General features: G+C 39.6%; 2 protein-coding genes across 5 annotated transcripts in view; one reads left to right on the forward strand and one right to left on the reverse strand.

The window, feature by feature from the left end:
- The first annotated feature begins 543 nt into the window (after positions 1-543).
- Positions 544-11275, forward strand: parvg (parvin, gamma). 4 transcript variants are annotated; one of them, XM_034536149.1, is made up of 14 exons: positions 544-721; positions 1402-1505; positions 2416-2480; positions 3029-3131; positions 3422-3565; positions 4432-4547; positions 4658-4713; positions 4805-4839; positions 4951-5012; positions 5571-5639; positions 5765-5866; positions 6932-7004; positions 9143-9243; positions 10293-11275. In XM_034536149.1, exons 2-14 carry the CDS (start codon positions 1445-1447, stop codon positions 10410-10412), a joined length of 1107 nt encoding a protein of 368 aa, XP_034392040.1. In that variant the 5' UTR covers positions 544-721; positions 1402-1444; the 3' UTR covers positions 10413-11275. The 4 variants fall into 4 exon arrangements, with proteins under 4 accessions (XP_034392040.1, XP_034392039.1, XP_034392042.1 ...); XM_034536148.1 differs by having other exon boundaries at positions 546-721; positions 1388-1505; XM_034536151.1 differs by having other exon boundaries at positions 546-721; positions 1388-1505; positions 9129-9243; positions 10293-10405.
- A 6649-nt stretch (positions 11276-17924) lies between these two features.
- The window catches only part of shisal1b (shisa like 1b), a 32516-nt gene continuing 27801 nt past the window's right edge, over positions 17925-22639 (reverse strand). The window contains exon 5 of the mRNA XM_034535269.1: positions 17925-20931. Within this exon, the coding sequence (XP_034391160.1) occupies position 20931 (1 nt within the window). The 3' untranslated portion in view covers positions 17925-20930. The remainder of the gene's footprint in view (positions 20932-22639) is intronic.

The raw sequence follows: 22639 nt of genomic DNA on the forward strand, positions 1-22639 counted from the left end.
TTGGCCTTGCAACAGACAATTCCTGCAATTTGGGTTTCGCTAAAGGAATTACGGGTTTATTTTAGACCTTTATTTTCTTGTCTCATTCCTTTGTTGCTATGGTAACCTCCCACATCCCCCAAATTGCCCCTTCGTCTTGCTGATGGGTGGTCCTTTTTCTATTCTTCAACGAGGCTGGTGCGCATGCAGAGATTTTTGTTGTGTTGTCTCGATCTTTTGTTGTTGTTGTTGTTGTTGTTTGTTGGAGAATGGAGAAGGCTGGAGACCAGACGAGTAGCGAATTGATCCGGTCACAGATGGAGACGTGTGAGTCGAGTCTGAGTGGTTCAGGACTCTCCAGTGTCACGTTTCTCTCTCGGACCTCCTGAAGTGTGGTTTTCCAAACAATTCATTTGCACCCAAGGGGGTCTTCCTTGTTTTCTTTTACTCTCGACACGTAGTTATTATTAAAGCCTGTAACGCGGTTCGTGACACAGAATATAGACGGCCTTATCTGAAAAAAGGCTGTATCAAAAAGAGGAAGCGCTACCTTCTTCTCTGCCACATCCTCTCATTTGTGCTTATCTTCCGTTTCGGCCCTGTGACATGTTATTTTCTTTCAAAGCGACGGTTTGAACTTGGCTGCCGTCAGACCTTTTGCTCAGAGTACAGCCCTCCGCTTCTGTGGAAACATCAGTTAAGGAACTAAATTCAGCTGAAGTCGCTCTAAAGAGTGCCAAAGGTAAGCGCATTTAAAAAGGTGTTTTGTATTGTGACTTTGTTTGAAAGTTACTGTCAAACAGGAAGCCCCCACAACACACAAGAAGTCAAGTTTCTCACCGGTAGCTTTTCTCTTCTTCACATCCAGGAAACACCAGTTTGACACGCTCCAGGTCACGTTGGCTGTGTCAGTGTTACTTTGTGTTTGCTTGTGCTTTGTCTCAAGACTGTGTGATTTAAAAAAAATAAAATAAAAAAAAAAGATTCAGAGAGAGAGGTGCAGCCCTGCAAATCTGTGGAGGGGGGAGAGAGTACTTGATGTGTTGAGCCTGCCGCTGTAAAAGAGCAAAGGAAGTGAGGAAACATCTTCCTATTTCGGGTTTTGTTCGGTTGTGTTTTTGATAAATTTCACATCCTCAATTATAAAACAAACCCAACTCTAGAAATCCACTGAGCACAGCTTGTTTTTCTTTGCACCCATGAAGCAGAAATGTTTTATTTTCATGCAACAGTAAGCTGCCTGCCAGTGCAATCAGCTTCCTCCACTGCTGGTCAGCGAGTAACTCCACTGTAGCGGTTGGAAGTTGAGCAAATTTTGGTTGAAGACACTCACAGAGCCCCCCATTGAGAGAGAGAGAAACTTTCTGGCCAGACAGGTTCATGGAGAAAGTGTTTCTTTGTATTCAAGCTCTTCTGCTGCAGGTTCTGCTCATAGGTGTTGAATATCTCATCCTGAGGTGAAGCGATGGAGGCGGATATCTTTGAGTATCACAAAGAGGAAGACACACACATCGAGTCTTTTCACGGTCAGTCAATCATGATTTGTGTAATACATTTAGTCTATCTTGATACAATACTCACACCTACATAATTATCAGTGGCTGTACTCATTCGTCTTGTCCATAATGGAAAAAATTAGATATATTATTTGGAATTGCTTATTTGCTTTGGTTAATTCAGACTGCTGAAGTTTCCAATCAGCTATCCTTTAAAATGACCAGAGCAGTAGTTTTGTCTGTTTTAGGTCCAATACCATGAATAACATGTCCATTTTTGCAAACCACAGTGTTGCCTATTTACACATCCAGCAGACACGGAGAAACATTATCATTCATTTAGAGCTATGGTTTGGTCTCCACCACCCCAATGTTTCACTATGTTCACCAGATATCGCTAACATGGCCTGCCTGCTGGTTAGTGGGTTAATCGAAACCTTTCTTTCTGGAAATGGCTGAGTCCATCTGGAAACAACTCTGTTGAGAGTGGATAAAAACAGTAAAGTTGAGGGCCATAAAAACAAAACAATGAGCTGAAAACGCTAAAACTAAAAAAAGACATTGAGTTGAGCAGCTTTAAACTGCAGTATCGCGCCACATTTATCTAAAATAAAACAAATAAAATGTTCAATGTGATTTATTACACAAGTTTCATGCTAATTCCTTTCCATTCCATTTGGGAATGAATGGAAACCATTGGATGTTAGGATCATTATTAGTTACATCAAGAATAGCAGGGAGGCTTTTGAAAAAAAGAAAATGTGTGCATATTGTTAATGAGAAAACACATAGTTCTTGCCTTTTAATAAATCAAATACTTCAAGGGCCAGAGATGATCATAAAGCTGTCAATCACAGAATTAAAGCGTAAAGTGTAAAAGGCGGTGAAATAAGAAACAATACAATCTGACCAATGCACGTTGTGAATATATCCCACACAGGAGAGAAGCAGACGTTCATTCAGCCAACGTCTTTAAAAGACCCCAAACTAGAAAAACTAAAGCAGGTAAGATGTTATCGACATATAGAGTTTTGTCTTCGATTACACATTTACTGCAGCATTAAAGCTCATCCTGAATCCTGAATATTATCTGACACGGGGAGAGAGGAGGAAGGATTGGTGAAATTTTAATGAACATAATTATCAGAGGTGATGGGAGACAGCTAAGAGTCCGGGACTCGTCGGCAGAGTCTGCTGGATCTCACAAAAAAAAAAAAAAAGGTTTTGATTGGAAAAGATGGCAGCACAAGTGCTCCATGCAAGCAGCAGTGAATGAGTAAATAATTAAATAAGCCTGGCATGTCTCATATATGGAGTCGGGAGTGCAAACAAAATCAAATCCAGTTATCCCAGGGGGGAGTATTTTGTATTTGTCATCATTTCCATCTACTTCAGGATCGTATTATCTTTGAAAATCAACTAAGAGAATTTTCTTTTTTTCTTTAAACACGGTGTCACGCTGTTTTTCATTTGGCACTTTGGAAACAGGAAAAAAGAAGATGAAAGCGTTTGGTGTTTGTAGCTGACTGTGTGATAAATTGTTGTTTTGGTAGGCACTGGTTTACTGGATCAATAGCACTTTGAAAGCAGAGCACATAGTGGTTCAGAGTCTGGAGGAGGATCTGTATGATGGACTGGTGCTTCATCACCTGCTGTGTGAGTTAATACACATTTCTATGAAAGCCTAGTGTGGTCATTCATCATTGCTGTACTTCCACTGTACCATTATCTAAATTTGAAGATTAACAAATGTTTCCCCTAGTTCACCTAAAAGCTTGTCATTTATAATATCCAAAACAAAGCCCTTAAATAATAATTTAAAAAAAAACATAAAGATGATCATTCTAATAATTGTAATAATTGTGATTTTACTAATACTACTAATAACAAAAATAATACTCCTCCTCATCATCATAAAAATCATAACAATTTGCTGATTTCCACAGCCAGGTTGGCCGGTGTGCACGTGTCTGTGGCGGACATCGCACTGACCAGCCTCGCTCAGATCCGCAAGCTGGGACTGATCCTGGAGCAGTTGGACAAGAGACTGGGCCTGCAGGACGGCAGTCGGATCAAGTGGAACGTCAAACGTGAGTCACGCAGCTGACTGGGCTCGGAAGCAACAAGAGGACAAATGTTCCGTTCTGGCAACGTCTTCGAAAATCACATCGTGATTTAGTAGCTAGCTCAAGGGTGCCACGTTTGCTTACACCAACTGTGAGGGATTTTGGGTGGAGATAAACACGGTGGGGTTCTGTTCTGGTCACGTAAACTGATCCTGGGAAAAAAAAAACAAAAAAAAAACACGACGTTCCAAAAGGGACTATTGTCTTGTTTGGTTTTAAAAGATGGTGGTGAGCACTTACCTCAAACAAATACATTGCATTTCCTGCAACTCCTTCACAATGAAAGTCACGACCATGTCGCACGTTTTTAATGTTGCACGCTTTTAATGTTGCACGCTTTTAATGTAAATGTTTGAAAGGGCTACAGAAGAATGAACAGTGAACAATGAGGCTAATAAAAAAAAAAAAGAGGATAATTACATGCTCCATCGTTTCCTGTGTGTCCCTATATGTGTAGGAATTGCATAGGCAATTGAATCCAGCATGGGATTGGTGGACTCCGCCACTAAGCCCAAACATGGAGTGGGGACAAAAAAGTCTGAAGTGGTCCTAACTCCAGCCGCACTTGTAGCATAAAGAACAACGTTATGTTGGTCTCACAATGTGTGTGTAAGTGTTGACCAATGAAAACGTCATAGAGAGGTGCTGTTGTGGAGAACGTTTACATGAATAAAATGGCTATTGCAGACCATAAACAGGATCAAAAACAGGGTTTGATTTCATGATTATAATGTAAAGTTTTCAGTAGTAATTCAATTTCAGTTTGTGTTCATTTATGAGTGTGTGTGTGTGTGTGTGCGTGTTTTGTTCTCTGCTGTTTCGCCTGTCAGTCATCCACAACAAAGACCTTCTGGCCACCATTCATCTGCTGGTTGCCATGGTGAGAGCGTTCCAGCCTGAACTGGATTTGCCTCAGAATGTGACGGTCGAAGTTGTGGTTGTGGAAGTGAGTTTCAGCTTAAGTTTTAGCAGGGTTTGTTTTTCTTCTTCTTCTTTCTGCTCCATTTCTTAAACACACATCTTGTGTAACTGCTTCTCACTTTCATTTTCATGCAGGTGAGCAGAAGTGGAATCAAATCCGATGTACACACGGAGGTCCTGACCGAGGAGCGGTGAGCAGCTTTATGTCCCGTGTCATTCTGCGGGTGTGAGAAAAACACCTTGTGTTTTTACTGTTGTTTTGTTGTTGTCTTTTTCCAACAGGGATGCGGGCTCAGGCTCCCAAAGCAAGATTGAAAGTGAGTGAAAAGCTGTCGGAGGATGAGCCGATATGACATTTTGAATGTCACTGAAGCAGCATCTAACCTGCGAGGACTTTAACACCGTTTTCTGTCTGTCTGGTCACTCAGGGGAGGATCCCATCGAGCAGCTGCTGAAACTTGAGGCTCACAAGGTCGACACGGTGAAAAAGGTATGACGAGGAGAGGAAGGGAGAAGTGAACTGTCTCATCTCTACCAGCAGTGAGAGAGCAAATGTCGTTGTGTAAAGACAGGGTATAAATAACTACAATTTATTTGTGGAATTAACTTATAAACATAGGAACAAACATGATGCATGAAATTATCAAATGGGAAAGAAATGCTTTTTCGGGTATATTGTATTTGTGATTGGATCAGCGTATTTAAACCAATTAGCAATTTTAAATAGGGCTTGTGGCTACTATTTTTGTTATTGATTAATCTGCTAATAATTTGTATTATTATTAATTGATTGAAATTATTAGTGAATGCAACGATTAATTGATTATCAAAATAGTTGCCAATTATTTGTCAAGCAATCATAGATAAATCAACAGATTCCAGCAGGGCTCCTCTTAATGATTATTACAAATGATTTAATCCTTATTTGAACATTTGATTCATCATTTAGTCTATAAAAGTTTAGGAAATAATAAAAATGATTTTGATACATACCTAATCTGTCAGCAACATATGTTCAACTTTTCAAACTGACTTTGTCCATTTTCAGGCCATCTTACACTTTGTGAACCAGAATATGTCGTCCATGGGTCTGCAGGTGGCTGATATGGACACGCAGGTACAAAAAACACCTTTGGAGCTTTCCTGTAAAATAAGATAGAAAAAAGAGTCATTGATCTCTTCCTCTGAGATTATATCACCTTCCTCTGACGGGCTCAAAGCTCCGGTGTGTTTTCTGTCCAGTTCGCTGACGGCGTGATTCTGCTGCTGCTGATCGGACAGCTGGAAGGCTTCTGTGTCCCGCTGTGTCACTTCAACCTGACTCCCGTCAGTCCCTCTGAGATGGTACACACACACACACACACACACACACACACACACACACACACACACACACTACTTACTTTATTTGTTATTTGTAGATGTTCACAGGTGATGCTCATTTTACAGTCAGAAGAGAGAGACAGTACACATTTAAATTAGGATTAATTCAATTTTTGTGCAGATATGCACAGACTGCATTAAAAGTACTACTGTAAAATCGTAATGATTTTTCTTTTATGTGTAATTTTAGATGATCTTATTTCCCACAAGAGCGTGGTGGATAATGAGCTTCAGTACTGAAAGCTGACCCAAAATTATAGCCATTACAATATTAGATATGATAACATGAATATTTTACTATTCCTATAATAAAAGTAGATGCATAATTACTTCTGTGTCACTTATAATGATATCTTTGATCTCGTTTTACTTGAAGCAATAGGACTTGTCTATGAAAAAGTTATGACTTTACAGGTATGAGCAGTTTATGAATAACCTAATATATTAAACACACAGTGACACTTCAATAACATACCTTTTTGAACTAACAAGCTCCTTATAAACACATTATATATCAGCCTGATTCATAATACCTTATGGAAGATTATGTTTCACATAGTTTTATAATGTGTGATGATGTATAATGTCACAAATCACTGGTTACCCCCCTGTATTGAGGGGCAATGTGGTTCAGTGGGGAGCAGGGTCGTCCTTCAATCAGAGAATCGGTGGTTCGATCCCCGGCTCCGCTAGTCCATGTCGACACTTAACCCCAAATTGCTCCCGTAGCAACACGGTGTGTGAATGTGTGAATGATGACGAGTAGTGTTAAAGCGTTGTGAGTGGTCGGAAACCTAGAAAAGCGCGATACAAGTACAGGTCATTACATTACCATACTTTTACATAAATAAAATATCAAAATACTTCTTATACCACTGAAGAGATAGTTACTTAATGTGTACAATACTTTAACTATACACACAAAACTATACTAATATACTGTATATCAATGGGTAAATTGAACACAATTTAATATTTGTATGACTAATGTATATGTGGTGTCTGGACTTTGTGTTTGACCTCTAGCTTCACAACGTGACCTTGGCCTTGGATCTCCTTAATGACACAGGCCTTCAAGTGTCAAGCGTTGATCCGCAAGGTGAGGAAATGACACACACACACACACTGCTCACACAACATACACATTCAGCCGTGTTGGCGACAGAATAAAGTCAAATTAAAATGCCAGCCACCGAGGATGGGACAACAACAACAACAACAACAACAGAAAACAGAAGTGCTTGCGAGTAAAATGATTGCAACAGAACAACAATAAAGCTCCTCGACCGCAATGTCAAACTAATCTGGATGATGTCAACTATGAAGAGCATTTATCTGCGATACGGAAACGGACAAAATCAGGTTGTCTATCAGGTATCGGGCGGAGGTAGTTTGATTGAATCTCCACTGCTCTGCGGAGTGCGGATTTGACAGTGTTTTGGAAGGAAAGAGATGAAATTGCCTGCGGAATATGTGACTAGTGTCTCGATCACTGCAGATGATTGTCTCAGACCGAGGTCATCATCATTCATTTAGAGTCGCACGGCGAGGGAGACAGTCTCAAGGGGACGATGCCACTCTGGTGCCCGTTGATAGACACAGGGATTTAACCTCGACGCTATGGCGACGGTGGGTGTGTGTGTGTGTGTGTGTGCTTGCGTGTGTGTGTGTGTGTGGAGGAAGATATGGTATCTGTATTCATGAGCCCAGCTAGTGTACCACCCATTTATCAGACACATCCCAGAAATATTATGATTGTATCTATGGACTTACTACTCTTAATACTCTTACATTTTTGTGTTTGTCAGTTTCTACTTGCAACTGCCAGTTATCAGATTTCCCAACGTAAAATCCCGATTTCATGATTTGTAGCATGGGTTTGTGTGAGAGTGTTCATCCAAATGATCCCACAGCAGTGAAAACACTACATTGCTTTCTCCTTGGTTTTAATAAGGTGAGCGTATAGGTTCATGGGAAACTGACTGTTTTGGTCATTTATTTCAGAGGAAATGTAAAAGTACCTCATCACTAAGCTATTTGAGGTGAATGACTACCAATAGAGAATAATAATTCAGCTCATAAATCAGATCCCTTGCATGATAAATGTTTCACCGTGGAAGGTATATGTTTATTTAACTTGTGTAATTCGCAATCAAATAACTAAAATAAAATCAGAGTAAATGGTCAAAGTATCTGAGGTAGACTGACCTTGTGAAGCCCATGCTGTGTTTTTAAAATAACAAAAACCAGCTCCATAAAGAAATGCTTTTTCCCCATTTAATGTGGAGTAACTTGACTAGCCTGCACAGAGCCCTGAACCTCATCCCCATCCAACACCTTTGGGATGAACTTTCACATCGACCTGCACTTGTGGCTGAATGGGAGCAAATCCCTGCAGCCAGCTTTAAAAAAAAAAAAAAAAAAAAACATCCTGAGGAGAAGACGCGTTAGAGAAGTCTTTTATAGCAGCATATTAGGACTCATGGTTTAGGAATGAGCTTGAGATCAACAATCATGCTCGGGGGTGTAATGTTTGGGTGTCGTGTTGATTAAATCAATCAAAAAAAAGAAGTGTAAAATAGAACAGCAGACTCATCTAAGTGTGTGCATCAATCAATAGCAAATGGAGCTCCCTCCCTTCCCTGCAGATCCATTATTGACAAGACGCTGCGTATTCTCTCCGAGCTCGACTCGCACTCGCTACAGTTTCTCCACAACATCGCCCAGGCAGCCTGTAATTGTGAAGCAAATCCTGAACACGAAAAACTGTTTCCTGTTAGGACCAGCACAATTAATCTAAGCCAGGAGCGAGTAGCTAATTTAATTCACTTTTAGTGTCTTTTTAATTACTGGCATAATTACAGTGATGGAATGAGGAATCCCGGCAGCGAGGGTCTAAAAGCAGAAGCGCGCTGCGTGCATTAATTAGGTTAGCCAGCGGTGGAGTCGATCTTAATGTCACGTTCATTCAGTAAGTGCATCTTACAACAGAGTGCACATTTTTTTGTTGGGATCTCGTCTCACCAAGGACGTATTGATTAAATGTCCATCCGATGTTTTATTAATTTTTTTTTCTCCACCTGACCTGTTAGCATAGATTGTGAGGAAAAGTTATTAGCTAATGTTGCGCAAAGAAAAAGCATGCGCTCACTGCATCGGTGCCTTGGTAGATGCTGAAGGTGCATTATAAATACCCACTAAATGTCTCCTGATTGTGTGACAGATATTGTTTCTCAGGACGCCATCGCCACCTTGAAGGTCCTGTACGCGCTGTTCAAGAAGCACAAAGGGAAATGAGAGAGGAGGTACACTCAAGGAAACTCAAGGACAGAGAAAAGGTGAAGCACTCGACCAGCTTGTGGTTTCCTCCGCCTCTATAAACTGTTACGAATGCTGTACATCATGTCGACGGGGAAGTTGATTATTCTCGAAATGTTTTACTGATGCCCTCGAGCTAATTAAAAAAAAATAAGTACATGAAGCTTCATCAACAAGTCATACATTATCAACACAAATCCGTGTCTTCAATGGCACGGTCAGCATCAGCATCAAAACGTATTCTCGCCACCGTCCATTCTCGTGAATACCTCGGGAGGACATTTCTTCAAATTTGGCACGAATTTCCACAAAAATCCGTCAACGGTCACTGTGACCTCACAAAACTCATTTTTGGCCATGACTCAAGAATTCATATGCTTGATTATGTTAGTTTTTTTTACACAAATGTCTGACAGGATAAAAAGATGAAGTGGTAACATTTTTAACAGATTTGACTGGTTGATAGAAGCAGGCTGTCATTTTAGTTTTTTTTAATACATGTTTTCAATTTGGTTCACATTCAGTCAACATGTAGTTGGCGTGGATGTGTAACCCGGTGTTATTTCACTCTTTCGCTATATCTTACTCTCTTTCCTTCACTGTATTTCCTTCTCAGTGTGACACTGCTGGATTATGGCACTTTTAATTCTTGCTAAAGAAATCCATCATCCTTAACTGCCACTTCTCAATAAGCATGAATTTAGTCCCCTGCTTCCTCCTCACAGTCTGTGACCTGCTCCTTTTATAGTCTGTGAATGCTATATTGTCATTTCTGTCATTTCTGTCTTTTTTTTTTTGCCATTGAATTGTTCACAAGTCAATGTCACACACATGTAGGCAACGATGGAGGGAGGCTCAGAGAATGAGAGACAGACAATAGATGTGATACCATCAAAGCCTTTTTTGCAGATTTGAAAACTGCAAAAAAAAATAAATGCAAATTGTGATCCATTGTGTTGGAAAGATGCGAAATGTCTTGATTTGACTCATTGTTACTCTGGTTTAGTTTGGTGGATTTAGCTCGTATATTAGCAAGCTGATGTGTGAATTTCTTTGTTTTGGTCTCCAGGTTAAAGGAACTATAAACAGTAACAACAGCGACGTTCACACTTATTCGGTTCACCCCGTTTTCATGCAGATGTGTTTGTTGACATTCAGGAAGCCAATTTATTTGTTTCCACCAGTGTGATTGAAAATGCTCTAAATTCACATTTTATTTCCCCTGACATTTCAAAAGGTTTGCATAAAATTGGCTTAGCAGTGGGATGGAAACAGAGCTACTGTATAGAGAGAGAAGACAGAGACACTGAGGTGTGTGTTGCTCTTGTTCATCATGTAAATTAGTCATTTCAGAGGGCAGTTAAAGTATTATGAAATCAAAATGGCTCATCTTCTGTTTTCCAATTCACAGCCTTTGAACTACACATCCCGAGTGATAGTAAACAAGATTTGTTTGTTGAAAATTAAATAGCACATTGCTTTATGAAAAGCAAAACCCATTGTAGTACACGACCAAACCATGAATGAACAATAAAGTGCCGTCTATTTGCATTTTATGGCCTCTCAAGTATACATTTTGATAGTCGGGTGTTACATATTCCATTCAATCATACATGTTTGTTTGTCATCTCTAACATTAGGTGGTCTATAAAAATATTATCAATAAATCTTTCTGCATACTGTCTTTTATGTAACTTTATCTGATTCTGTTTTGTATCTGAATGTTAAGGGAAATGTATGTTTTTATTCATCAAATGTTGTGTATTTCAGGTACAGTCAAAGGGTTTTGAGTCTGTATGAAGTTTGCTAATATATTTTAAAAAAGACAAAAAAAAGTGTGTTATTGTTGCAATAAATGGCTAAAACCTTGGTGCAAAAGGGATATGAATGGACTGTTTACTGCGCCTTCAAATAGAATCTGTAAATGACATGGATTGAACAATATTCATGCAAATGTACAAAATGATTTATCTGTTTCTTTACCTATGATAACATCACCATCACCAATTATCTGCTTTCCTGATATGAAATAAATGTCTTTTTAAAAAATGACCTGTACTGTAAATGCCCATTTGAATTGATCTTGTATGTTTTGTTAATAGTTAATAGTGTACGGTTAAGCGTCCTAGCCTGAATCAATTTGAGGCACGGATGTGTGTGCAGTACGTGCAAACATTTGTGACTCTGACATGCAATTGCGACGATCTTAAAGACACACAACAATGTGAGTGGAAGCCAAGGGCGACTAATGTCTTTCAGCCACTGTACACATGTCAGGAAAAAGGTCACAGCTTAGCCTGTCATCAGTTTCTAATCCATCAGAACAAACAAGGATGAATTTCAGGATAAACGTTTGAGGGATTAAGTCTGTTCTGGTCCAACAACAACCCCTTCTTCTGCCTCCATTAGGACTCCACATCTCAACATTGTAAAACAGTCACTGTAAAGAGAAAACTAACTTATATTGCCTGTTAAGCGAGGGCTGAGAATGTTATATAAATCATTAAATCATATTTCATGCTACAGTGTGTATCATTTATAGACTGGGGGTGACCACACTCTCAAACTGAATGTCTGTTTTGAAGAAAACAAATGATGTTGTTCTGCAAACCCACTGGAGTCCATCCAAAAATGGTCACAGGAAACATGAGTAATGTCTGCCTAACTTGTCACACTGAACAGATGCATCTCTCTGTGGATGAAAAGGGGAGCAGAGCTAAGGAAGCAGCATCGCTCTCATCACTGCTGTATGAGTGGGTGTATAAGTTATCACAGAGTTGACGGTATCATGGGAGTGTTAATACACCTAAAGAACTACGAGAGTTGTAATTACTTAGTTAATATTAAGGCCAAATCGCTTGAGATGGGTTACATTTCACTGTACATTAGTCAACATAAAAATGATGAGAGGTGTCCACAAAATCAGACTCTCAAAGCTTCTCTGCAGTGTTAAAAATAAGAAACATTTTACGTGTGCCGCAACAATAAAAAAATCATTATGGGGCTTATTATTATGTTTCTAATGCACTCATTGTAGAGCAGTAGGCTGGGAGGAGGTATGAACACCATAGAAGGGGAATCAATCATTTCAATTAATCTATGATAAGATATATTGGTTTTTTTTTGTGTGTATTGACAAACAATGTGGTAATTTATGATCATTTATATGTATTTTATTACATTTTATGAAATATATGAAATTCTTAAACTAATTTGTATCAGACGTTGCCCTATTAAGTACATCTTAGAAAGTAAACAAAGTTCAGGGTTTCAACTGAATATTGTAAATGTAATGATATCCTGAGATATTTTTTTAATTGACTTTAAAAAGTTTCTGCCATTAAAAAATGTGTACATTGGTGGCAAATAAATTTCATTTAATTTGAACAACAACAAAAAATATATATGTACACAGACCATTATTTTCTCTCAAGAGTAAGCTTGTTGTTGTTATTTTAATTATTATACTGAATAACCACACTTCTTCTTTGGTGCTGTTACTCAGGAGGATATAATGAAGAATAATTTAAACAAAATTATGTTTACTCTCCAGATCCTACTGGGGCAAACTTGTCCTCTGCATTTGACCCATTTGATTTACATTAATCCCTTATACCCTTCCTCAAGCTCCCATAGAAAAGCTAATAGAGGTGGGGTGGTTTAACAGATATTTATTTATATTTAGATATTGAAAACACCCTTTCACGAGTGCCTCGCCCAGTCTTTGGCTAACTTTTTTTACTGTAACTGTACTTCCATCCGCTTTATAGCTAATATATCATTTTGAGCTATTTATTTGATATTAGTATTTAGTTATTTTATTGACAAGTAGTATTGTTTAATAATTCAAGTTGTTTGCTTATTTAAGTTAGATGTTTTGATATATTAGAATAGCTTTTTTCTTGTGATAGTTTTTAGTTTAGTTTAATTCTTTGTTGTTGTTGTCTATGACATATTTAGTCTTTTGGTGGTTCATTTGTTCGTTAATTGGGTAACACTGTGGCCACCTGTGGTTATATGTAGGAGTAGGCAGGTACAGGACAAGCATGCACCTGGGTAGGCCTATGTTTTTTTTTTACCAGCGCAGTAGAGGCAGCGTTAGGAGTTCCTTTGTTCTTTTGTTTGTTTGCTTGTTTTGTTTAGTTAAATAAATGATCAGAAAAACGGATTCCTGAATGGACAATGCTTTCTTTTAGCTGCGTAAACCACAAACCCACGGTGCGTCAGTGGCAATTTGATTCATGTTTGTTTTTGATTTATTGGACAAATGGCCACTACAATATCATTTCACGAGCAAGCTAGACTTCCATTAGCCTTATTGGGTCACTTTACGAAGCCTGCTTTTGATCTCCCTCTGCTGCAGGATAACAACATTGATTTACGAGGCCACTGATTCCTGACTTCACCTTCACTGTCACTTCACCTCTCCTCCTCAAAGCCAACTTCATCCGGAAGCCGTCGTTATCGTAGCCGCCATCTTGACCCCGGCTCTTTCCACTGCTCCACTACCGTGGTTCTATAAAGAGAACTTCAGAAAGGGAAAGAAAGAAAACAAATACTGGCTGCTTGTGCTGACATGCATATTAGAAATTAATGTGTTGGCTCTGTTGAGTTGGTGTTTGTGGGTTTGGGATTATCAATCAGTTATGAGACTGAGCTGTTTAATTTTTCTCTCCGATGTAACCTTATCTTTGCGTTTGCTGTTTTCTACTTTAATGCTCCACTAATTAAATAAGTTGGCAGCGTTGGTATCAGTATTAATTATAAATTGACTTCTTGAAGTGGCTGACAGTGACATTGTTTTTCCCTTTGTTTGTTGTTGGCACTTACATGGTGATGCTTTCATGCCGTCTGGTTCCATGGTGGGGAAATACACATGTTTGTGCGTTAAGAATCCGAGGGGCTGAGTGGGCTTTGTGTATATTTCCCTGTTGTTCTCTTGTTGCTGTTGTTTTGAGGGTTTATGGCAAACCAGATCTGTTGTAGAAAATAATGTAGTGGGCTTCAGGGCTGTAAGCATGACTTCACACAGCTCATTCACATAATTATAATCCTGTAATATCGGCTTCATGGGGAGCTCCGTATGGCTTTTGTTACATTTTCTCCACACATTTCATATTCAGATGAGCATTAGAGAAATATGTGAACTGAGAGCAATGGGTGTGTGCGACAGCTTGCTTTACTATTCTTTATACCAACATATCAATTACATCTTAACTCCAAATCATGTGGACTGTGGCGATTGTTTTGTACTCCCTGCAGTTTTGGGTGAATTAACTTTATTATTTACTCTCGATCACTCAGTTGTTTTGAGCTTGTTGTGTGATCAAATATGAACTATTTACATAATTAATCTGTTTCCATGGGAGATAGCTGACTTGGCTCTAATGAAAACTACAAAACCAATTTGCAAAATATATCATTAATGACTGCAGCCTGTGAACATGTTAACTAATATAATACCAAGAAATATGAAGTTAATGAAGTTTACTGAATCAGTCTGTGTGGCAGTGTGAATATCAACAGGATAGGGAAACATATATGAAAAACAAAAATGTATGTTTTCTCTAATCTTACATGTGATTGTAAAACAGCGGGAGGACCTTCAGACCTCTAAACAACTGCTGTAATTAATTAATCAATCAATCTGAAAGGCTAATCACTGTGTGGTTTAACTGCTCACATCTCATATACTTGCAAACTGTGACAAAAGTTTGCAAGTAAACACTGATGACTTTTGTAAGATATGTTCAGAACTCGGGTCCCGTGGCCGCAGGAAATTCAGGATTCAATGAATTAAAGTTTAACAATATTTAATGGCAAAGATAATAGTCATATAGCGTTCACGGCCGTGGGGCCAGAAAGGAGCGCCAGCCCGTCGCTGTCTCGAGCCCACCAATCCAGTAGAACCATCCCCCCAGAACAAATGCTCGGCTATTAGTAAGATCATGCAAATGAATTCACACCTAATGGTTAGTTGTATTGGTAAGTTCAAAGAATGCCGCCGTTCTGTTCACTAAGCTAATTAATAATAATAATAATAATAATGCATTTAATTTATATAGTGCTTTTCATAATACTCAAAGACACTTCACATAATTAAAACATCCTAAAAGCTAAAAATAAATAAATAAGAATAGCTAAAATAGCTAAAAGGTAAAACAAATAAAACAAATAAATAGGGACTTTCTGAGTCGCTCGGACCCTAATTAATAAGCTGGCGGGGTCAAAGCGCACACATCCGGTCAGGGACCGGAAGTTCCCCTTCAGAATAAAACAATAAAACCTATTACCCTGCCTTCAGCATATCTACATGTGCAAGTATATATAAAATCCACTACAACTCAACACTTTAAAGGAGCCACACAAAAAGGCTGGGAATTAAAAAAATTAAGATTATGTTCAGATTAATTAAAGTTTCGTCGCCCTTTATAGTTTCTATTTTTTTTACATACTATAATATATATATGCTTTACTTTTTTTTAATATACCTGTATTTATTTCTGCCCTTGCGTTGCTGCAACACCCTAGACAAGTATGAAAAACATTTATAAAAAAGAAATATAAATATTTATAATTTATATATTTAATACATGTCATGTCCACTGTGATTAGCTGAAAACAATGTGTAAGTGGACAAAGCCGAGGGTATCGCAGGTCAGAGGTCAGAGGTCACCATCCTGATAGCCTGTCGAAAGAAGCTTATTCTTATTTTCTCTTTGTTGGACAGTAACATCACTTTAATATCATACTGTACAACACATTAGCTAAAACCATACTTTGGTCTGGAACTATCCTTTCTTTCCATCGACTTGGTGTGGTCCACCAATCCAGCTTTACTCGAGCACTCAAAACGACTTGTTTAAATGCACTGCATGAAACATTTACATTAATATAGACTTTTCTTCAGATGGATCTTAATGTGGTGTCACTGCCACGTGAGATCTGGCCTGAGCAGACGGGGCATCGGAGAGACGAGGCCTAATGGAGTTTTAATAGATACATGTTTGCTGGATGTATCTCGGGCTCCTCGATAACAGCAGGATGTGGAAATCCAGACAACGATTTTTAAATGGAGATGGATGGCAGCAATTGTATTCATATGCGCATAGATGGGAAGAGCGTTAGTTACCGGCACACTGGAAGAAAGTGGACGCAGATGGAGGAGTAAATAGAGAGCGAGTTTGATGAGCAGGACCTTGACAGAATGATCGACAGCGGTGGATGAAGATGGGGAGAAAGTAGAAGTCAGAGCTCATTAGGAAAAGCGCGAAGGGACCTTGACTAAGTGGTAACAAACACCTTGGTTGCCACGGGCCTTCGACGCAAGCGAGCAGCAGCAGCAGGTGTCTGATTTGAAGTAATCTGGAGGGCTGACATGGTCTTTCTCACCATCACCTCGTTGCCTTAATGATGTTCCTGTGTGAGCCAGTTTTTGATGTGGCCTTGTCAGCCTCGGAAGGGTCACTGCCTTGAGGCCGCATGAATCATCTCATGGTGTATTGATTGGCCATAGAAAAGCAAACGCAGTTCATTCAGAGGCTTACATAGCCCAGAAACTCGTAAAAGACAGTAAAAGGTTTTCAGTCGAGCCAAAAACACAACTGAAAACATCAATAACTCCGAGACATTGTTTTGCTTTTACCTCACATCAGTTAAAAAATACAAACTTCATGGGCATATCAGCCATAACTAGGCATGCCACAACTATTTAGCTTTAAATTCCTCTAGGGATGCGCCAATACCATTTGTTTTTTAGACAGAGTACAAGTATTTACATTGTATTACATTTACTTGCCGATACAGTGTACCAATATGAGTACTTAATAATAGAATTAAAGTGCTAACAATGGCTTTGAAAATAAGTTTTATTTTCATCAGGGTGTTCTGACTGTGACAAAGTGAATATACAACATGATGCTGTTGCTGACATTATAAGTTGTGTGCCTATTCCGCAAACAAAGCTCTTGGAAGTTGATCAAATAGTTGAAGATAAAGGACAAAATGTAATTATTATTTCTTTTTCCAACCAAAGTGTTCAACTCCATTGTAATTAAAAATGAACAGTATGATTCATTGTTAATTTCAGTTATAGTTATTTAGACTCTGATAACCTTTTACTGACCTTCGTCTGTTTCTGGCCCCCATTGGGGCTTTGGCTTTAAAGGCTTAATGAAATAAAGCAGTGTTTTCTTTCCAAAGAGCACCTGACGCAGAGGGATTTAAACACACTGGAAAAGATAAAACTTTATTTCTGCCTGTCGTGACAATACAAAGTCAACAAGTGCAATAACAATCCAACTGAAAACGGTACTGATCATTCTATCTAGTAGTAAATACGTAGACAGAACGTGGTGCACATCATCATCATCACCACCACACCCAAAACGTGAGGTATGAACCACTACAAAGCTTCTGTGTACAGGTGGGTATTCAACTGTAAGGCAACTGTTACCATGACAACCTGACAGACTGAAACAGATGTGTGCCCTCTTCCTCACATCCCTTTTTGCTTTTTTTTTTTTAATTGTTATTTATTTGGGTCGAAGGTTGAGCTGATACGATTTACAGTACCACGTCACACATCAGGTCAGAGTCACGACTGTTTTCAAACAAAACATCACAAAAACAACTTAAGAAACGGGGGGGGGGGGGGGGGGGGGGGGATAATCAAATGTTGACGATGCTACTGGTTGTGAGAGGCAAGTTTTTTTTTACTTTATTGTTAATGAGAATAGTCCTCCTTTGCTTTATTACATTATTAGTCAGAACACACAGCAAAAACGCTGAAAAATGACATTACCTTAAACACATCAGATTTTCCCACTCATTGAGCATTAGGGAGTAATTAAAATCCCCTTTGTGCTGCAGCGCCTGTTAAATACCTCCTCCCTGTTTGGTGCTCCCGTTCACACTCTGGGAATAGGTGGGCATCTACGGAAAGAGGGCAGGAGAGTGTACTCTTGAACAACTGCAGATCCGTGGGCCAATTATTTCACTTGGACACATCCTGCACACGCAATTACACTTTAGCCATTGAAATGGGAATTAACTTGCTCTAACAACTCAGCAAACGTGAATATTATTGCCGATAACTGAGGAAGAAGCCCAGCCCCACATGCCCAGAGTGTTGTTCAGAGGATCCACTTAAACTTCACGAAACAGAGAGGACAGATATGAAGGCGAGACCCCGGGGTCTTGTGGCTGGCCAAGAGCCAACTCTGAGCGGTATCTCTTGTTAGCTTTCAGCGAGGACGTTGCAGCGTTTGCACGGACCAGAGACTCCAGCACCAGAGCAGGCTCAGCAGCTGCCAGAGCACCAGTTTGCAGATGCAAGATTGGGACTGACACCTCTTTTCTGGGCTGCCTACTGTCCGCCCACCTGGTCCTCACATGCTGTCGCTCATATACAGTCTGGCACCAACGGCTGCTTTTCCTGTCGCAGTATTTTATGGATTACAGAGAATTCATCTCAGTAGTTCATTCAGATTTGGGCATGAAGTCACTAATTTTTTCTGAACACGCGGCGATCGTAGATATGAAACGATTAGTCAATTTATCTATTAGTGCAACTAATTTTTTGGTTGATTCATTTATTGTTTTTAGTCATTTTTCATAGTTCCTTGGTTTCAGCTTCTCAAATATGCGGAGTTGCTGCTTTTCTTTTTCTACTGTAATAGTATAACCCTTCATAGACCGAACAAATTGTTAATTAATTGAAGGTTGATTGGCTAATTAATCAGTAACTAGATTCATCTTTAGTTGCACCCCTAGATGATTGCAATTAAATAATTGATTGATCATTTATTTCCAAGTTTACAATGATTTCCCACAAAAAGATTGGGATATATGATCATATATGATAGTACAACTAAATATCCTGGGTTTTGGCCTGTTGGTTGAATAAAAAAAGCAATTTCAATACCTGGCATTCTGAAATTAATGATGTACTTGTTACCATATTCTGACACTTTATGGACCAAATGATTCATTAACTAATTGAGAAAATAATTGTCAGATTAACTGATAATGAAAGTCATCATTAGTTGCAGCTCGACTGGAAAAGTTTTGTCTTTAAAAAGTGAATTGTTTTCACTTTTCTCCTGCAACACTGACACAGAAATTGTTGGAGACCTTTTTCAATATGAGTTCATTATCCAGAAATGCTGTATGTCCATTTTTGTAACTTCACCGTATTAAATGTAAACTATACTGAGAGCTCTGCGATTCCACCTCAATGATTACCCAATGCTCATTTGGCTGGTGCCTCTAACTTTTACATACCATATCATCCGTCTGATTACGCTACTGTACATTATTGCTGACAGTGAAAGGGGTTTTTAAATGTGTTTTTTGTTTTTTTTTACATTTTCTAATATGGCTAATCACTTACAATTGTCTATTTCCAATGTGGGATATAGAGCGCTCCTTATAAAGGAACCGAATGGATATTCATTTGCATCATATTGCTAATGGAGCTGTTTTTTCAGGGAGTTCCGGTAATGAGGAAGGGCAAACCAGTCATTATATGAGGTTACAGAGGCAACTGTCTCGCACTAACTTTATAAGTAATGGTCTCAAATGGGGTTGCAGGCTCGACGCCAAGGATTACTGTTCCGTTTAACTTGGCATGAAGCTCCTTGTGAGGCGTCCCTGATCCTCATCATGACGTGTTCACACGACGAGCGACAACGCAACAGGCTCACGGTTCATTTTTCCATTTCATTCCAATAACGACGTGACTACGCTATCGAGCGCTTGAGCGACACTTACACGCCGCCGTGCCGACAATGCCGCTGGCCACACCATGACCCTTTTTTGTAGCTTCGTCGCCAGTTGTGCGAACGCGGCATTAATATTTCGGGGCGAATGACTTGAACGTCAAGATCCCTTTCCTCAGCATCACCAAACCGAAAGAAAACTCTTGATGGCCGAATGTAAAGCCTTTTGATCCACAGAAGTTTATCTGTATGGCGTTGTGTCCTTGTCAGACACAATACAATGTAGAGAAATCACTTGTTTTGCAGAGAGGAGATCTAAAACATTTCATACGAGATATTGTTTTCCCAACATGGCTGCAGAGACATTTTGTGTCTGGTAATCAGTAAGTAACAAAAACATTCTACTCTAAGTGAGATGCTCAGCATCAACCTAAGCTGTTACATGTTCCCGAATGTTAACCACTCAATATATTTCTCTGACTAATTCACATAAATAAATCACCAAATAGATAACCCACAACTGTGTCTAACTGCTACTGAACACAAACTGACACAGCAGTGCAATACACATTTTTATATCTAGAAAGATGAGCGTCCTTCGCTCGTGAGTATACAGTTCATCCGGTTCAGCTCGGATCCTTTTGGGATACTCCGGGCCGTGGCCGTCTTTTCAGAGGATCTCTGAACACCTGCAAGCCGTTGAGTGTGTCGCTCCTCTGCTGCGGCGGTACAGTCCTTTCTCTCTGCTGGCAGCCTTTGTTCAACGGGGTCTCTAAATGCCACGTCGGCCTGCTTCTGTCGGTCCATGGGTGTTTTGTGCTCATTAGGAAAGGGCAGTAGTCTCTTCTAACGACTACAGTATGGCTAGCCCACCACTGGCGTTTGTGTCTGTGGTCCAGAGAGGGGGCATCGGTGGGACCTCTCCTCTGTACCACGTAAGGAAACAAGGTGTTGCTACTCTTCGGTTGGTCCACTTGCAGAATCATTCTGTAGAGAGAGAAAAGCGTGATGATTGAGCATTCTAGAGACAAATCAATAAATAAAAACCTATCACATCTCTCAGTTGTGGGAGTTGTCCAGTTCTCATGGAGATGGTTTGGATGTTATCATGTGTTATTATGTAAGGGATGGTCTCTGGGGTCGGATTCTGGTTTTAGTCTTGTTTCTGGTTTTAATTACCAGGTAACGTACTACACCCACTTATCTGTGAACTAGAAGTCCTCTCAAGTCTATAATGTTGGACCCATGAAGTGGCTGCATTCGGGTGATAGATATACACAAAGATAATTTCCTGACCAATATGAGTGAAATTCCAAAAAGTAATTGTCATTTAATAGCACGCGTCAAATACAACCACGCTTCAAGAAAACCAAGCAAATGATGAACACATGTTTTAAGATCACAAACATTTCAAAGGCACCATACAAATGGATCAAACAGAACGGACACTTTTAAGAAATGGATGTAAAAGAAACGGAGGGGTCGTCATTGCTCCAACTGCCATTTTACACCCCGACCGCATCATGAAATTCCACTAAGTTGACGCCTGTTGAGCAACAAGAGCGTGGCTTTTAGTTGCATGGCTGAAACGGTCTAGGATCATGATGTGTGTGCTTAATGATCCACATAGATCTTTACACAGGTCTGGTATTGGTTTGAGAATCATCTCAAGGCCCGAAAACACAAAGACAGATAAAACTGCATCTCTGCTTTTCAAAAATCAATTAGATTTACAGTGTGTAATTCTTGTAAATACTTTCAGCCCACCTCTACGAGTCACATCCCAGTCATTTCTGCTATCCAAAATAATACAACTACATTGTTGATGGTAAAATAAAAGTTTCAACTTGAAGGTTATACTAATGCACTCTTGAGAAAATGACCCAAATGCAGTTTGCAGAAGTTAATGTATGACACCAGATCTAATAAAAGATCACAAACACAGCCCGAAAATAGAATTGCTGCTGCCTCACTTGCTGATGGCAATGCCAAAAGTCGTTCCACAACTCTCAAGGAGGTACACCTATTCTTCTGCTCTTTCCTTTTAGCCCACAGCAGAACTCTGTGCCTGGCGGCCTTTGTAGCATTGATGATGTTAATTAACTCACACCACATGGAGAATGTTGCTTTAATTGGACAAGGTCTTGGCATGCTGCTCTGTGGACAGACAAGCCAGGAATAATTTCATAATGTACAATTGTATTATTACCACAGAAAGCCAACCGGTGGGTTCAAAGATGGACATGAATATGCAGGAGACACAGCTCGGCTTTGATCATACTCTGACCGAAAAGGAAAAAAAATGGTGGTGGTGGTGGGGTAAAATGCTGTTTCAGCTCCCTGAGTGAAGCTAACTGTGGTGACTGTGGCTCGGTGATAGAGCGGGTCGTCCTTCAACCAGAAGAACAATCGGTTCGATCCCCGCCTTCGGTGTATGTTTGGGTTTGAATGGTATTTAGTCCTCATGGCAGCTCCTTGCATGGCAGCTCCTGCCATCAGCGTATGAATGGGTGAATGACATGAAGTGTAGAAGCGCTTTGAGCGGTCAGAAGACTAGAAAGGCGCGAGTCCATTTAACATTTACCCAGTGTCATTTCCTCAGCAGACAGACCTGCAGGCGTTTGAGTGTTGGTGTTAGGGATACCTCGGACCAATGGGATGTTACACACAGACTTAGCGTAGTGATGGAGACTCC

Source organism: Cyclopterus lumpus, chromosome 6 (genome assembly GCF_009769545.1).
Source record: "Cyclopterus lumpus isolate fCycLum1 chromosome 6, fCycLum1.pri, whole genome shotgun sequence".
Taxonomy (NCBI): Eukaryota; Metazoa; Chordata; class Actinopteri; order Perciformes; family Cyclopteridae; genus Cyclopterus; species Cyclopterus lumpus.

Excerpts from the sequence above, each read along its gene's own strand:
- parvg (XM_034536149.1), top strand. The coding sequence starts at position 1,445 with ATGGAGGCGGATATCTTTGAGTATCACAAAGAGGAAGACACACACATC. Across the intron at positions 4,548-4,657 it reads TCGAAGTTGTGGTTGTGGAA|GTGAGCAGAAGTGGAATCAA; the intron begins GTGAGTTTCAGC and ends ATTTTCATGCAG. Across the intron at positions 4,840-4,950 it reads CTCCCAAAGCAAGATTGAAA|GGGAGGATCCCATCGAGCAG; the intron begins GTGAGTGAAAAG and ends CTGGTCACTCAG.